The following is a 16,215-nucleotide window of genomic DNA, read 5'->3' on the forward strand; positions in this document are numbered from 1 at the left end:
TCTTGACACCCGAGTTCATACGGGGGATGCGCAAGACCAAGCAAAAAGCGCAATGCCTGACAAGAAAAAAAGGGAAGAAAAGAAGAAAATCCCCCAATGAGAAAAAGACACCAAAACTCCACTCCACATAATGACCCGCATTGCCATGGTGTTGGGAGAGAAAAATTCACATGTCGTCCAAAGGAGATTGAGGTAAGAAATTAGGGTATCGCAAGGAAAGGGTCGGTGAAATCATGCCACAACATGTATGGATTCACACAAGAAGTCATCAAACTAGAGACGAGTCAGCACGGATCATGCTTTGGATTTAGGTTGCAGGAGACTTACAGTGGGCAGCACCTCCACCTCCGGGGGTTAAGGCTGACGGGAGGTTCGGCTGAGGAGTAGGTCGAGGTGAAGGGCGACGCGCAAACTGGGGGGTCAACGTCTTCATAGTAGGCAGTACCCTGGTTAGCATTCGCATGGACAGGTGATGGGGTAGGGCGCGGTGAAAGTCCTCGCATATCAGGAGCGCTCCAGCCCGCACGAGCGGGAATGTAGGATTCAGGTCGACTGTATTGACTCGTAGGGCTTTCGAGCGGCGCTTGATGGCCGTCAACAGACAGGGCATGTGGGTTTTCGTTGCTGATATAAGAATCCTGTGCATCATACCGCCGGGCTTGAGGTTGCATCTCAATCGCTTGACCAACGGTATCGGGGGACACCGCCATTCCAATGGGTCCTGGAGATGGCTGGCGCATCTGTCCAACGGGCGCCTGCCCCTGGGAGTCGTACATGTCGTCGGGCATTGGTCGACCATAAGAATCAAAGCTGCGGTTGGGGCCTGTCATATAGCCAACTCCACCACCACGGGGGCCCCCACGAGCGGGCATCATACCACCACGGCCACGTGGAGGCATAGGGCCCATATAGCCGCCTCGAGCGGCGCCCGGGGGACCACGAGGAGGTCCAGTATAGGGTCCCCCCCGGCCATAACCACCTCGAGGGGGATATCCTCTTCCGCGAGGCCCGCTTCCAGGCGGACCACCGCCACGACGAGAGCCCATGCTACCATCGGAGTACTGATTATGCAATCGAGGGTCGGATGGGTTACGCATGGGACCAGCACCATAGGGACCTTGGGGAGACATGCCCGCCTCATCCTGGGCATGATACGGGGTTCCATGGCGGCTCGGGTATTGGTTGTCTGGCAGATTGGGCACATCGGCCATTCCGTTGACTGGAGTTCGGGAATTCAATGGCGTCCGATCATCGTCGCTGTCGCGAGTGTTCGTACGGAAGGTCCCGAAAGTAGGACCAGACTCAGAAGTGGGCGAACCGGAGATTATGGCTTCCTTATTCTCAGTCGTTTCCGGGAGGGGCAGAGGAGTAGCCGCCAGTGCGGCGGCCGCAGCATTCTGTCGGTTGTAATAATTCTCACCACTCATTTCAGCGTTCTCGGCAATCCGGTTCTTCCGCGCCTTGCGACTCACTAAAGTCCGGCGCATGGCGCATGTCACCACTCCGCAAGCAACAAGGATGATGGTCGCTGCCAGCACGATCCAGCCACCCCATTGTAAATGCGGCACGAAGAGCAAAATGTCGACAAGGAATGCAAGAAGAGTTACGAGCAAGGTCGGCAAGAGAAGGATGAGCAAGGCGAGCAGGAAGCGTGGCGAATGGGACGGGCCGTGGAAGTGAGCTGCGGCGGCCAGACCGAGACAAATGAGAGTTAGGAAAGCAGCGACGGGGTGAACGATGAGGATCGCGGAGAGGGATTTGCGGGTGCTCGAGGGTAGATTGAAATCATCGCCGGTGTTATTTATATCATCTGGAGGGACGTTTAGCATGAGCGAAAGTACGAGGCAGAGACAGAGGCAGAGGCAGAGGCGGAGGCAGCAAGCAAAACGGGCGCGACTCACTGCTAGTGTATCCGACATGGATATTGGTGCATTTATCGCTCTGACAGTAGCCGAAGACACCGTAATCAACATCGGTGAAAGTCGCTAAAGGAATTCCCTTAATGATGGGGGTGGATAGACAGGACAGCAGGAGTAGCGCAAATGCGATCAGAAGTAGGATCGTGAGGGGCGTCGCGGGTTTGAGCAACATGATCGAGGCGGGGGGGAGGGGAGGCGACCGATCCGTCTAGGACCTGGTCTTCACTCCAAGGGATCTAGTCGGGTCCAGCGCAAACGCAACGAGGTCCGAAGAAAGGGAGGCGAGGGGAGGAGTGTTGTGAATTAAGCCAGCATTGACATGTACATTGCAGGTCTCCGGGCGCGAAGGGGGGGGGAGGGGAATCCAGAGAGGGAGAGGAGAAGAATGAGAACGAGAGATAAGCAGTAAATCCCGTTGAGAATAATAGCAAAGTTGCCAGTCAAAGAGTGTGGGGGAGGGAAGAAAGAAAAAGAGTGAAAGAAGAGACAAGCTACTTCCAAAAGGTTAAGACTTGTTAAGTTGGTTCAGGTTTGGAGAGTCGAGACTGACAAAGTTGGAAGGACGGGGACGGGGAAGGGTCAGATGACCACTCCTCTTGACCTTCACCTTCACCTTCTACTTCTACTTCTTCTTTACCTACTCTACTCGTCATCCCCATTTCATTCATTCATTCTCTTCTATCCTGATGGCTTTGCATTCCGGTTTCCTACTTCCCTGCTCCCAAGGCTGAAGGGCTCAGATCCCCTCTCGTAGGGTGCAGGTATAGCGCTGCCAGGACCGCGCCTCTCATTCGCTGCATCTCCGACGTCGCCTCGGAACGATTCCATGGACCAGCCGCGCCAAGCCTCGTTATGGGGTTAGAAATCGTGAAAAGTGGCAGTCAGATGGCGTGGTCTCCTCGAAAGATCAAGATCAAGTATCTTACAATCAAGTCGCGACCACTTCCCCACATTTGAAACTTATCGACATAGTAGTCGAATTGTATAACACAGTGGCCATCCCCATCTTAAAATAAGAAAGCAAGTTCAACTTGATGAGCTTCGGTCGAGAACCGAGATTTCATCGGTTCCAGCCCCCAATGTTCCGCGGATACCCCTCGCCACGAACCAAATCATAATCAAAGCTTAATGCTTTCATTTGGTCTTGGTCTTGGCCTTGGACTTGGGATATGGAGCTCTTTTCTCTGACGTTCTAGGCCAGGTACCTGATTCGAGATAGCCCCGAGGCCTCATTCTTGATCGTGAAACACTGATCAGCATTCGTGGAATATAATACGGAGTACGATCTACGGAATCTCGCTTGGAAGGATTGCGATGATGTATTCAACTGCAGGATTTCGAATCGCCCTTTCCGACAGAGCTCATCTATCGTACTCCGTAGCCCGCTCAAACGCACGGTGCATCGAATTTACTGGGGCAAAACCGGCGCCCTAGCGCCGTCTGGACCGGGCCTCCATACCGTTGCGGCCCACAGCCCGCCTTTTAAATGAAACAAGCGGACCTCCGGCGGGATAAATTAGCCCCATTTCGAATAGTAACGCCCTGGCTTCTGGGAAAGATAAGATGAACCACATTTGGGCAAATGGGAGCGTATTGCGCGAGGAGTACTAGTATGTACTGGGCCGCCAGTCGGCTATTTCTCCTCGTCTCGATCTCCTTATGCGGGGATTCAAATGCCATAGCTTAAATTCCCAAGCCTAAATAAGCTTACGCATGTCGCTATGCAATGCGATGCACCTACCCCATACTTGCACTGGGTGATCAGATCCCACCTTGGATTCTGATCATTTGATCGGTCGCATAGTACGGAGTAGTGCTTCGCCTGTTCTACAGATGGTATGGGTTACACGGACAACGGCATCGGTGCAAGGAAGTATTTCATCAAAGTCATTCAGCGGGGCTTGAAAGGCTGGGATTGAAGAATCCCATTCTTAGGATAAATGAGATCGAATAGGCTTGTCTAGAGACTGTAAGGGTAGTTGCTTCAAGCCAAACCCATTGATCAATGCGGCGCGACAAAAGCATCCAGTTCGTGCATGCTAATCAGATCGGAACCCTGTGGCATGGATCCATCAACCTTGGAATCGACCTACACCTTGTGCTACACATATAACCTGCGTAACTGAATTTGTTTGATGTCGAAGGAGTCTTCATAAGTGTAGGTTTCTGCCCAGGCGCCCGGCTGTCAATTCCAAAGACCATGCATACATAAATCAAAATTCACTCGAAATGGATGCCCTTGAACAATAATCCATCTCCCTCCATTCATCTTTTTAATCGATTGCGGCAATATTTATTTCACCTCCTTTAGAAAGCATGTCCTGTCTCCGGAGCTTATGGCCATGGCCATGGACTAGGCGCAAGTCACACACTGACGAAGATTGTTCCCTTCTACCCGATACTACTAGAGCCACGGTAACCCAGTCGTGGGAGATGACGCTACAAAACGAAAACCAGGGTCAAAACCTCGAAGCAAAAGTTCAAGAACGTTATGTTCGATTTGGTATCGGAGGAGCCGGAAATATACGCAAATCCTGCTGCCCTTTCCCTGGGGTTGTTGATATTTATGTTGATGCTAATGCTGATGCTGACTGACTGACTTCATTCCATCAGGGTCTTACCCCGCGATGAACAGACAATTTAATTAATGCGTTGATTGTCGTCATGGGCCGTTGCTATTTTGGGCACGGATGACTAGCCGTGCAGACAGTACAAGGGTCTTGCCAAGGGAAATTGGACTTGACTTTACAACAAGATGATTGAAGTCTATAATGCCAGCAAGGGTTTCCCTAATTTAATGTTAGTAGTGGTGGGGGATCATGAATGCTTTCATATATCCCGAACCTTATTGCATACTAGTAATTTAGTTGTGACAGATGAGGTGTGCACTGATAGTAGCCCGGGTTGTCTCTCCTACTTTATCCTAGTACCGCTTCATTGACTGCCCGATAATCGAAAAAAGAAGTAACAAACGTATTTATGATGCTTTAATTATTTTATTTTCTCTTCTCTAATTGCATAGGCCCACTTTGACCGGATTCTACCCTAGTCCATCTAACATGCAATCTATACTTATATACACCTGGGCAATTGACCCATTACCTACCTCTGGAAGTAAATGACCATGCACCGATTTATCTGATCCTGTATCCACCGATATTGCTCTGGAGGCAATCCCAGATCCGAATCACAAAGATTCCTCAAAAACGGAAAGAGATGCCACGGGCCCATAAGAGGCGCAGACATCGAGTGCGTTTGGGTAACGGGCCTCGTTTCTGACCACGGATATGTGACCAAACCAGGCTTCATCCGCACCGATTCAAGCTGAGATCCGAGTAAATATGGGACAGAAGCGCAGACATCGTCTGCGAGCTTATGAATAGTTTGCGTGATAGCGATTGCCCTCCTTCCATCGGGATCAAGTGAGCGGGCCATGGAAAGACATCTGAGCATTATTCTCTGCACCAGAATGCGACAGTCGCGGAATGTGTTCCATGTCACTGCTATCCACATGTGCGCATAGCAGTCGCAGCGATTACGATACATGCCGGCCTCGCGTACTGCTTCCGGGATCATGGTCGCTGCGGTAGGTACCCAGTGCTCTGGAAGCCAATGTGTCCATGTCACGAGGTTGATGTCGATTTCAATGGCTTTGCGGAGTATTGATTTTATTTTCGCTTCGTCTTGGGGTTGGTTTAGCATGCGCTCCCAGGTTTGTCGTAGTCGTACTATCTCTGCGGCGATTGATGACAGTATTACTTTGGGTGATGGGCCCCGTGCATGTGGCAAAGGCCAGACAATGGGTGTTGGGATCATAGGGTTGGAGAAAGACCGAGAGTTCTTGATCTGGGGATTAATGAGTCAGTGATAAATTGGCAGTGTCTTTGGCTAGAAGAGTACATACTATTTGAGTCTCGATCGCATGGAAAACCTGTTGAGAAGGCGTCTGATCTATGGGGTTTGAATCTTTCTCATTGATCAGTGCGATTGCTCCTCGTAAGTGGGCTCTCATAGGACATTCAGAGTCCTTCGTGGCAACCATTTCCTATGCTACTGTTAGCTTTGATTCTTTCATAGTTAGAAGCCGTAGAACTCTATAGAATACCTCATATATGGAAAGCAGAATGATTGAAACCAGTGTTGTATTGACATCACAGCCGCCTCCTGATTGCAATGCCTCTCGGATCTTCGGCAAGGCTCTGACGAAATATCGCTCTGATGCTCGTATTAATGACCCTTGACCAGTCCAAGCAGCAAGGGTAAAGAATCCAACTGCAAGAGTACTGAGATGGAGATGGGATCCGCGTTCAGCACTGGAATACATTCCTGGGAGAACTTCCATAAAGCCACTTCGAACTGATGGGTCCTGGGGTAGATATAGAAACGCGTTAAACCAGAGTGGAACGACTGTATCTTCCATCGGTTGATAGAGATCAGCAGGTCCTAGAGTTGGTGACCAAGAAGATGATGGACTTGTTGTGGCAGGAGAGAGCGCTTTCGGCCTTGGGCGACTTGATGCGTATCCATCACTGGTGGTCAACGCCTTTGACGATGCGAGACTCGGCGTGTCTCCATCACTGGTACTACATTTGGACCTCTCGCTTGCCGGTGATAATTCTGCCGTCTTTTTGAAAGAAGATGATTGATCTCTATGCACCAAATCAAACGGATCTGGATACCCCGGACATGTGCGGTTTGTTCTTATACATGCTCTGCAGTGGGGTCGTGTTTCATCGCACTTGGAGTGTCAGCCCGATACACATATTTCAATAAGGGCGATTTATTCATAGAGCACATACCTTGATACGACGCTGTCGACAATTCCGACATCCAGTACTTGGCTTCCCCTGGTAAACCATAGCGTAGCTGATGGTATGAGGCGGATGTGCGCTTTTTTGAAGCCTGCAAGACGATCATGGGGATTTACCGAGACACAACATCTAGTCCGGTTCAATGATACCAGACGGTTCTCATGATACAAGAAAGCGAATCAGTTGGATATCGAGAATAGATCGATATAGAAAAAGCGGTTAGGCTGCTTCCATTTGGTTCTGGCCAAACTGGTGTCACGTGGAGATCGGCCAAGCTGCTCCGCCGCCTCCGCAACGCGCTGTCACTCCCGTCTCTTCTCAGCACTTCAGCATTTCAGCACTTCAGCGCCTGTTCGGCAATCCAGATTTCGTGCGGAGACAAACCATATTTCAAAGCCAAGGTAGAATCGTTGCCTCAATTGTCAATTCCTCCGCCTTCGCCACAACCCGAATACTCAACGACCAGGCCAGGAATCTGTCCTTGCAAAATCTCAACATATCTATATCCCCACACCAAGCAATGCTTTCCTTCCTAGGATGGGGCTCCGGCTCAAAGCCAGACACAAATACACCAGGTCTCAACGACAATGCGTCCTTAAAACAAGACCAACCTCTCCCTCCACCTCCCTCCTCCGAACCATCAACACAACTAGTCCAACCACCCAAACCACAAAATAACACCAACCTCAAACTTTTCGCCGGAGGAGTGGCATTCTTCGCCTTCTCAGTATTCATCACCCGAAGAGCCCACATCAAAAAGCGCATCGCCGCCATCCCGCCATACTACACATCCTCAACCTACTACCAGCCCAATTTCAACGGCGCGATGGATTCATTCGAAGCGCTCAGCCTTGCCACGATCAATGTTATGTCCTTTGGAATGATGACTACCGGCGGTATCATGTGCATGCTCAATGTTAATGGGATCGATGATATGCGGCGGGTCATGCGGGGTGGATTAGAAGGTGCTGCTCAGGGCAAGTCGGATGAGGAGCTTGAGAAGGAGGTTACTGATTGGGTCGCGAGCGTGTTTGGAGATCGCTTTGACAAACAACTTGAGATTGAGAAGGCGAAGAAGCGTGAGCTGGAGGCAAAGAAGGAGTAAGAAGGTCGTGCCAGTGGTCCCGCTGTGCTTTGCTTTGCTGCGCCTGCGTATCGGGATACATACTAACATAACAAACAACACACTCTGCTCTTGATTTAACGATACCTTGTACATTATGCATCTGATTTGATATACTGAGCATAGCCTGCTGGTGTTCACTGCTAAAATATCATGAAGACAATTCTCTGCTTCTCTTTGTAATTGCGGGTATGTTTAATATCATTCATTTATGGTACAGTTGGTTCTAGCTATCACTGGTTCATTTTATCGTACCGCTGTCGAGCTGTTGCTTTGGTTTTTTCTAGGAATTCGTCGTAGCGGCCCCGGGTATTGCGAGCTGCTTCTTCGCTTGCATCGCCCAGTTTGCTGCCCTGAGCTCCTAATCCGACCCCTTGCGCGTAAACCTCTGTAGCAATGGGGGCTGTGACGCCTGTACCCTGTGCACCTAAGCCAGAACCGGCTGACCAGCCCATCTTACTAAGTAGCGATGCACCCTTGGACGTTGTCTGCACTGGTGGTTCCTCTTCCTCCGGAGCCGAGGGTTTCGATCGAGCAGCTCCAGTTCCAGTTCCAGCGCTAGGCTTGCCCCGGCCAAATGCCTTTCGACGTTCTCGGGCACGGTCACGATATTCAGCCGTCGGTGGCACAATGCCATGTTTGAAGAGTTTCCCCATACCACGACTCTTCGCTTGTTCATTTTGTAGGTTCTCTCGATGCAGTGCACTCAGGCGTTCATGGCGATTGACATTGGCGGTACTCTTAAATTGGCGCATGCACAAATAGCAGCAGTTGCGATTAAGGTCCGCATAAGACTGAGTCGGCGGGGCGTTCTGATCGAGAGGTTCCGATGGGGTCTCAATGACATTTCCATCGCTGTCTTTTGGGATACCGTGGAGCTCGGCGTGTCGATTGCTCCAAAATTGCAATTGAGAGGGCATGGCAAGTTTCTTTGCATTTGCATTGGCTGGCGCATCTGCCTTTCTCTTTTTGGCCTTCTCCGTATCCTTTTGTCCCTTAGACTGGCCTTCATCTTGGCCTGCGACAGCCTTGTCGCTCTTGGATTGGTCAAAGCCGACGTCGTCTTCGGGAGATGACAACATGAGTTCCGTCACGTATCCCTCATCGTCCCAATACATGAGCTTTAGCGAGGGGTTGGCAAGCGGACTGAATGTGAAGTGTTCTGTACTGGGATGGGGATCCATAACTGGTACGAAAACTCCCGCATGGATGTAGCTAACTAGGACTGGTCGGGATGAGATGGTGAATTTGTCGAAAGAATTCAATCGTTGAATAGCAGCTTGCGCATCCTATGCAAAGTACTGTCAGTGTGGCTGGATAAGTGGGAAGCGCTAGTCTACATACCATGACATTGGCAAACTCAGCAAACCCGTAATGCCAACTTTCATTCGTCTTACGATCTCGGACCAATAATACACGCCGAATAGAACCTTCGCGGGCCCCAGGATTAGCATCTCCAGTTGTTGAAGCAACCTTGCCAGCTTTCTTTTGCGTATTAGTGGTGTTATCGTTATTTCCCACATTTGGTCGGTATAGTTTGGCGACGCCCTTTGCAAGGAGATCTTCGTTGACAGACCCTTCTAACCCTCTAATGAGGATGAATTGGGATGGTTGGTTTTCAGGTGCGGCGTCATTATCCCCATTGTTCACTACTTTCGGGGCAGGGACCCCGGGAGGACCAACTGGACCTAGTTCTGATGTCTATTAGCATCCAAGATTGCTGGAACGGACACAGTAAACCAACCAGGACGAGGTGCATTACACCGAAAGCACTTTGCCCGGGTTGCGAAATTGACAACTCCACACTAAAAGCTCGAAATTAGCATAGAACACAACCCCAATGTCTTTCTGCAGAACTCATACCATTCGGCACGTCCAATCCCCATCGGCTTTCGCCCGGGCTCGATCTTCCCGTTCACGACTGTATGCTATTCGAACCTTCGTACTGCGATCGTTCTCTCCAGCAGTTGGGCCATATAGATAGATGCAGGGGTGGTTCCGTTCTAAAAAGTCCCTGGCATAGTCGATAGTTCGGAAACGAAGGAATCCAAGACCTCGCGATACCTCTGCCAACATAATATCCATGAGAACACTGATCGTCTTGTCATAGCAGAAGTTCAGTTCACTAACTTGTTTGTCTGTCACGAATAACGCGGATTTCTTCCAGGCCGACGATGTGGTAAGCTTGCTCGAGTTCTGCTGAAACCTGTACCGAGAAAGAAAAGGTGAGCAAAACGCCTGACATCGAAGAAAAGTATTCAGGCAGAAGGTAACTCACATCATCCTCTGACATATCCTGCGGCAGTCCGTCCATCATAATATCTTTGCTCTCGCGACCAAAGCCCGGCCCACCTCGCCGAGCACTGCGGCTGCGACTATAGCTTCGACTGCGACTATGACCAGGCGATCGATAACCCTCCCGATCACGATCTCGATATGTCTGCCGTCCTCGATGCTGAGGCGATCGTGAAGGGCGAAGACGGTGATCATCCTGGTCTCTGTTTTGAGGGGGAGCCCTCGCATCCCAATTCTCCGAGTATTCGCGCCTGCGATTGTCGTGCCGTTGGTGGGAGCCAGAGTAGCCTTTTCCCGCGAAACGAAAGGGATGATATCAGCCAAAGTTCAGAGAAAAGGTGTAGAAGAAGTCCTTGAGGTCAAGAGCCCGTGAAGTTCTTGCCATGTCCATGCGGGGAGGAAGGTATACCGCCAGGTGAGCGAGATCTCGAGCGGTCATCGTACATGCGACCATCGCGATCATCACGGGGAGGATAGGCCCGCCGTTGCGGACCTGAGTTTTGTCTGCTGTCTTCGTATGGATGCACCATCGCGCATCGACTCGATCTAAAGGCGTCAAGGCTGAACGAGGGAGACAGAGGCACTTGCGGAGTGGATCCCAAGGATGTTGGAGAGCTTGCGATAACGTGGGCAGAATGGCTGACCGCTTTGGGAGCTGCTTTACTAAATGGAGTATATGGAGTATAGGAGTAATATAGTGTAGGTCAATAATATAGGGCAAGAGTAACTGGTTATCCCCTAAGTCATAAACAACCCAAATAATTGCATGTTTGGGGGATGCCTCTATCAGGTTGAACGGTAATATACTATTTTTCTAGAGATTCATGAGAAGAGTCCACAACCAATGATCTTTCTTGTTTTGAATAGCTGCCCCGACACTCATGCTGGTATTTGGCGCAGTGACTGCGCAAGTTTTTTTGACAGGGTCCCCCTCTCCGATTGCAATGACCCTTGCTCTCGGCTGACGAGCATCAATCCAACTGGGTAACGCCAATACATGCCATTTATGGCGCCGCAGACGGGTACAGTCGACTATGTGCCAGTCAGCGCGATTGGCCCATGCGATAAAGAAAGGAGCGTGCTCGCCCACACTGACGTCTCATTGCCTCAACTAATTCCTTGTTCGTGGAGGAGACGCCAAGGCCCACTGTCAGGGTGAAATCTGAGCCGCACAGCTCCTGACCACGTGAAACTTTTTATTCATCAAGGTCATGTGGCAAGGACGAAATACCAGGATGCGCCAAAACACGTTAAAGCCCGCGAAACTGAAGCGAATGAATCTTTAAGCCTTTTGAATTGCAAGAACTAATCAGCCATGGGAGCAGAGTTTACTGGTAAAGAAAATTATACTTCCAGTTTCATCCATGATCAATTGTGCCATGTGCTGCAAGAAATACTCGCGATTTCCACGGAGAAAGCGGCCCAAATGGGCTATCTGTCAACCTGCCAATTAAGTATGGATGTTTACCTCAACTTGGGTAATATCTTACTAGAAGTTTATCGAATTTACTACCAATGCCTCTTCCGCCATACAAAGAACAGCTGCGGGCGACCATCATGATCAAGGAAAAACAATCCATAAATATACTTGGCGGATAAAGGTAACAAGTCAGTTTAGCACAATTTGTAGATTGCCATATGAGCATCTATCCTCCCATTCCGGTGGGTCCTATCGAGCTTGCGATGCCTACTCTCAGGGCACAGAAGCATCAGCCCAGCCATCTCCTTCATGCCGGTAATATTCGATATCATGTTCAGGATTTCGAGTATCCTCATCTAAATGCTGGCCATCCGTGAAATTGACCAAAAGTTGCGTTGTCCATGAAGCCCTTTCGCGAATTTTGAATGGAAGAAGCTCTCCCTTGTGATTCACCGCTAAGAGCAACATCCATCCCTCCTCGCACGCTTTACGATCAGCGACAACAACCATAAGGGATTGATACATATCTGGCTCGGGTGGTCTCATATAAGACTCTGTTGGCCAATTGCGGTCTGAGAGGCCGTCCAACGTATCTGGCTTGTTCATTAAGGCTGTGATCATATATGACGGCACAGAGCCTGGCGTGCCGCAAGCGAATCCATCGATGAATTCGGGACTTTCGTCTCCATCGGGTACAGGATTATTAGAACTGGATTTTTCGTTGTCATGAAAGCACTCTTGGTCCAAAATATTGTCCAGGTCATCTTCAGCAGTAATTGAGCGGATACGCCTATATCCCGCGTCGGCAGCACTCCAACTAGCCGGATCGTCTTTTCTCCCAAACCATGTCCGAATCCAGAGTATTGGTGATGTTTGACCATCTCTTGTGCGTTCCTCATCTGACATCAAATCTTGAGGAACATGAGAAGGAATCTCGTCGGGAAGCAACTCGTGGCCATCTGGATATTCCTATTTGCTATCGTCAATATTCATGCCTAGATAAAGACGGGGCTAAAGTTGGAAGGTTACATTGCGGCCCTCTTTGCCAAGACGAACCCAAGAATCAACAAGGGCGCGGAATTGTTGGGTTTTCGGAAGCACGGAGTTAGGGTCCCATTTATCCTGTTTCTATACAGTTAGTGCTCACGAAATATTGGATTTTGTGCTTCTCAGGATTTGTGACACTGCAGAACTCCCATTTTTTTCAATAATCCCAATCTTACCATAACATAGTGATCGAAAGGCAGTAGCCCAAATTCTATCATATCGGTTTCATCGAGCATTTTGTAGCACAGTGGAAGTTTGAAAAAGTATCCCTTTTGATTTATTGAACAAAAACTAACGAGACGTATGATGCGAAGCGAAAGGGATATTTCCCCGATGGAAGAGAAGTTGAACCTTGGAAGAAGGTGAGACCTGGGCACGAAACGGAAAAAAGAAATCTCGCAAAAAGCGCGGGGGTGATTGGAGCTAAATATTCTCCTGGATACGGGGACTGTAAACGCCACCTTAAATCTATACGCCAAGGAAGTGCATTGGTATCTAACACTATGTATTATCACATTAGTAAGTTCTAGAATAAGATGCTCTTATTCGTTCCAACATTCCTTTTCTTTCTCATTTCAATTCCAGTTGAGTGACATTTCTCAGAAGCCCGAGTAAAAAGAGCCCTTCCAAGACCCCCATTCCTCCCGCATGGGGCTGGAGATGGTTATTGTAAAGCAAAGTTTTTTTTTTCAACACTGCCAGCTCGTATACACCAAGCATGATTACTATCACACCATGGAAACGGAAATTTGGATGCGTTATTCCATACCGCGGAACTATATTCGGACAGAGCTCAGGCAGTACCAGGACTCGCTGATTGGTCTAACTGCTATTCCTAGGAAGCAATTACGCCGTTGAGCTCAACTCCTTCCGGAAATTCCCGTCACAGATGGCTAAGCATTCAAATTATATTCCGCGATACATATGAAGAATTAACTTCGAATTTGATCCCCCAGGTAACCTCCACAAGGTCTTCAGAAATAACTCGATGAGCCTATCACAATGGCAAATCAATTTCGAAAACCTCCGCATCCTCCAGAATTTCAGTTTGAGTCTTTGAACCGTCAACTAGGGATATCAAGTGGAGCATATCACTAGTGGTATTGAAAAGCTCGTCTTGTGTTGGCTCCTCGCCTCTTTTGATCTTTGCTTGGGCAGCTGAATTGTCAAACTTGACTTTACAACTATCGAATTGATTAGTCGCCGACCATTGAGCCGGAATTGATGGAACTTTTGAACATACTTTGATACTCTGACGTAAGGACCCCACAATGTGTGACTTCTCGAGGAGGTCTCAACCACAAAATATGCGTTATAGCTGATAACATCATACTTGGAGCTGCCCATGAGATTGATAGCACCCACAACATTCCAATTTCGCTCTGCCTACCAGTTTCACCAGCGGCAATGTTGTGATTGAAAATATCATAGGCTGATCCAGTTGGTCCGGTGGCGGAATCTGAATTAAAAAGATGGAAGGTAAAGCTCTTCTTGTTATTGCCAGCATGATTTCATACCTTGTCTTTGTTAACCGGCGTTCGTCCGGTAGTACTTCCGACGATAGTAGGGCCGCCCCAGTGATCTTTCCATTTTTCCAATGCCTCCTTAGTGCTTCCATCGTTCCCTTCCCATGTCACCTTTTGTTTGATTTGTCGGGGCAACTGGTTGATGGTCCCCTTGGTTTCCTGCTGGTATCCTGGGACACAAGATCGGCTATTCGAAGGTCTTCCACCTTCATCCAGCGAGTTGAATGGGAACTCGTCGCAGCTGAGCCAATTACTATTCCATGGGTCGTTGTGTCCTAAGCGAGCCAGCTTTCCAAGGATTTTAGGCTCCTCGTCGCACTTCGCGGCCCAGAGTCATCGTAGTCCACATTCTGGCCATTCTCGTCCGTGATGGTAAATTCCCTAAACGTGCCCGTGAATGGACCAGAGCCAAGACCTTCCTGTTTGAAGTATTTCATAATATTATAGAAAATACCAGGAATATGCCTCCCTTTCAAGTCCTCATCTGGGAAAAACTTGCGATTGTACATAAAGGCTGGGATGGCGCTGATGCAGCTTTGGCTCGAATCGACATCCATGGGATCACCGTCATTACCATCATCACCATCAGCTCGCTTGGTATTTGATTTGGATTTTGCAGGATTCCAGTCACAAGAGTCGCCCGTACAAGCGCCACTAGCGCATTGTCCACCATCGTTGCATGTGAAGAAACTTTTGTTTGCACCGAAAGCAGCCACATTTTCAACTGTAGCTCGTTTTGTAGCTGATGAGGCAAGATTCCGGTGGGGTCAAGCCGTCATCTGCAAGGAGAATCGTATTGTATATAGGAATGAACTTGTCTGCGCCATCTCCTTCTGGTAACAAAGGATTCCGCTTCGAAAGAGAGGCGGAGCCATGATGCTCCTATAGAACTTTCTGTCGCCCGAGGTCATCGAACAAGATCTTTGCTGTGGCGGGTTAGATTATAAAACTAATCAATTAGGGATCTGAATTCCTCACGCTTATGGTTGGGAAGTACATATGTATTGGCCCTCCAGGCCAAGATGGAAAATTTACTCCAGTATCTCCGTCGACCACTACTCCCCCATCGATAACAACACCAACGGATACATACTCGTGGGCCCAGCGCCGACGCCGTCACGAGCACAGTCAATATAACAACCACCTGGCTTTTCCCTACAGATCCAAGCCTCATTCCCACACATACTTCCACTCTCCCTTCAAACGTGATAAGGCAGCAATGGAAGAGCGCTCTAAATGGTGCCCTTTCGACGATGAGTATAATTCCACTACATGTGACGCTGGTCTCGGTGATGAGGAGTATCACTAGCATTCATGGGATCTTGATCCCGAGTGTATCCTAGAGTCTTGGGACTCATACTGCTTTCCAAACCCTACAGACCCTTTTCTTCCAAGTCCAACTGATATGCCCTCTTCATGTCTGCCGGCAACCACGAAGATCATTCCTGAAGGCTGGGTTGATTCCCCCGGCCCCACAGAGTCAGGTGTCTCTGATTCCTGCAACAAATGGCATCTTCTCAAGAATATGGATCCATGCAAAAGTCTTTCAGTGCAGTATAGAATTACCGAGGCTCAACTGAGCGAATACAACCCCTCCATCAATGCTCAATGTAGTAACATACGAGCGGGTTTTGCTATATGTATCCGGGTATGGGTCGATGAGACAACGACGTTAACCGCCAGTCCGACTATCACTGCTGCCCCCCCCCCCCCCGGTGTCCTACAGGGACTGGCACAAGTCCGACCTGCAAAAAGTGGCATTTGATGAAGGATGGTACGTCAAAGTTTAAGTCATTTGTTTTCTATAATTTTTCAATTGCTGATTATATCATCATGTCTTGCAGGTGACTCCTGCGACTCTATCGCGACCAAGTATGGTAGTCTTGTTAGTCGCTTCCGACAACTGAATAGGAATGTCGATGCGTCCTGCAGTAATCTTGTCAAGGGCAATGCGTACTGTGTCGGATAGGACTATGTATGCTCATTCATTAAGGTCTCTGGGTTGTTATCATTAGATGAAAAGGCTCAAGAATCAAGTTTTCATAAGACTTTGGAACTATTTAGCACCTGCTAT

The 16,215-nt window shown here is 49.0% G+C and overlaps 6 protein-coding genes across 6 annotated transcripts; 1 reads left to right on the forward strand and 5 right to left on the reverse strand.

Annotated features, from left to right (window-relative positions):
* Window positions 1-323: 323 nt before the first annotated feature.
* Window positions 324-2,091, reverse strand: N7481_012533 (putative pH signal transduction protein PalI; the record flags this gene model as incomplete). The annotated part of the gene is made up of 2 exons (XM_057271752.1): window positions 324-1,810; window positions 1,902-2,091. The coding sequence occupies 2 exons, from the start codon at window positions 2,089-2,091 to the stop codon at window positions 324-326; spliced, it is 1,677 nt and encodes a 558-aa protein (XP_057115940.1).
* A 2,930-nt stretch (window positions 2,092-5,021) lies between these two features.
* N7481_012534 (uncharacterized protein) lies at window positions 5,022-5,735 on the reverse strand (the record flags this gene model as incomplete). The annotated part of the gene is made up of 1 exon (XM_057271753.1): window positions 5,022-5,735. The coding sequence occupies one exon, from the start codon at window positions 5,733-5,735 to the stop codon at window positions 5,022-5,024; it is 714 nt and encodes a 237-aa protein (XP_057115941.1).
* Window positions 5,736-7,250: 1,515 nt separating this feature from the next.
* Window positions 7,251-7,835, forward strand: N7481_012535 (uncharacterized protein; the record flags this gene model as incomplete). The annotated part of the gene is made up of 1 exon (XM_057271754.1): window positions 7,251-7,835. The coding sequence occupies one exon, from the start codon at window positions 7,251-7,253 to the stop codon at window positions 7,833-7,835; it is 585 nt and encodes a 194-aa protein (XP_057115942.1).
* A 251-nt stretch (window positions 7,836-8,086) lies between these two features.
* N7481_012536 (putative G-patch domain protein) lies at window positions 8,087-10,678 on the reverse strand (the record flags this gene model as incomplete). Its single annotated transcript, XM_057271755.1, is given in 6 exon segments — window positions 8,087-9,142; window positions 9,198-9,554; window positions 9,587-9,658; window positions 9,717-9,982; window positions 9,999-10,436; window positions 10,558-10,678. The coding sequence occupies 6 exon segments, from the start codon at window positions 10,676-10,678 to the stop codon at window positions 8,087-8,089; spliced, it is 2,310 nt and encodes a 769-aa protein (XP_057115943.1).
* A 1,163-nt stretch (window positions 10,679-11,841) lies between these two features.
* N7481_012537 (uncharacterized protein) lies at window positions 11,842-12,851 on the reverse strand (the record flags this gene model as incomplete). Its single annotated transcript, XM_057271756.1, has 3 exons — window positions 11,842-12,537; window positions 12,598-12,690; window positions 12,792-12,851. The coding sequence occupies 3 exons, from the start codon at window positions 12,849-12,851 to the stop codon at window positions 11,842-11,844; spliced, it is 849 nt and encodes a 282-aa protein (XP_057115944.1).
* A 1,565-nt stretch (window positions 12,852-14,416) lies between these two features.
* N7481_012538 (chitinase A1) lies at window positions 14,417-14,698 on the reverse strand (the record flags this gene model as incomplete). The annotated part of the gene is made up of 1 exon (XM_057271757.1): window positions 14,417-14,698. The coding sequence occupies one exon, from the start codon at window positions 14,696-14,698 to the stop codon at window positions 14,417-14,419; it is 282 nt and encodes a 93-aa protein (XP_057115945.1).
* Between the last annotated feature and the right edge of the window lie 1,517 nt (window positions 14,699-16,215).

This window comes from Penicillium waksmanii (genome assembly GCF_028829765.1).
Source record: "Penicillium waksmanii strain IBT 27052 chromosome Unknown utg000010l:1.0-3698451.0:1.0-3701458.0, whole genome shotgun sequence".
NCBI lineage: Eukaryota > Fungi > Ascomycota > Eurotiomycetes > Eurotiales > Aspergillaceae > Penicillium > Penicillium waksmanii.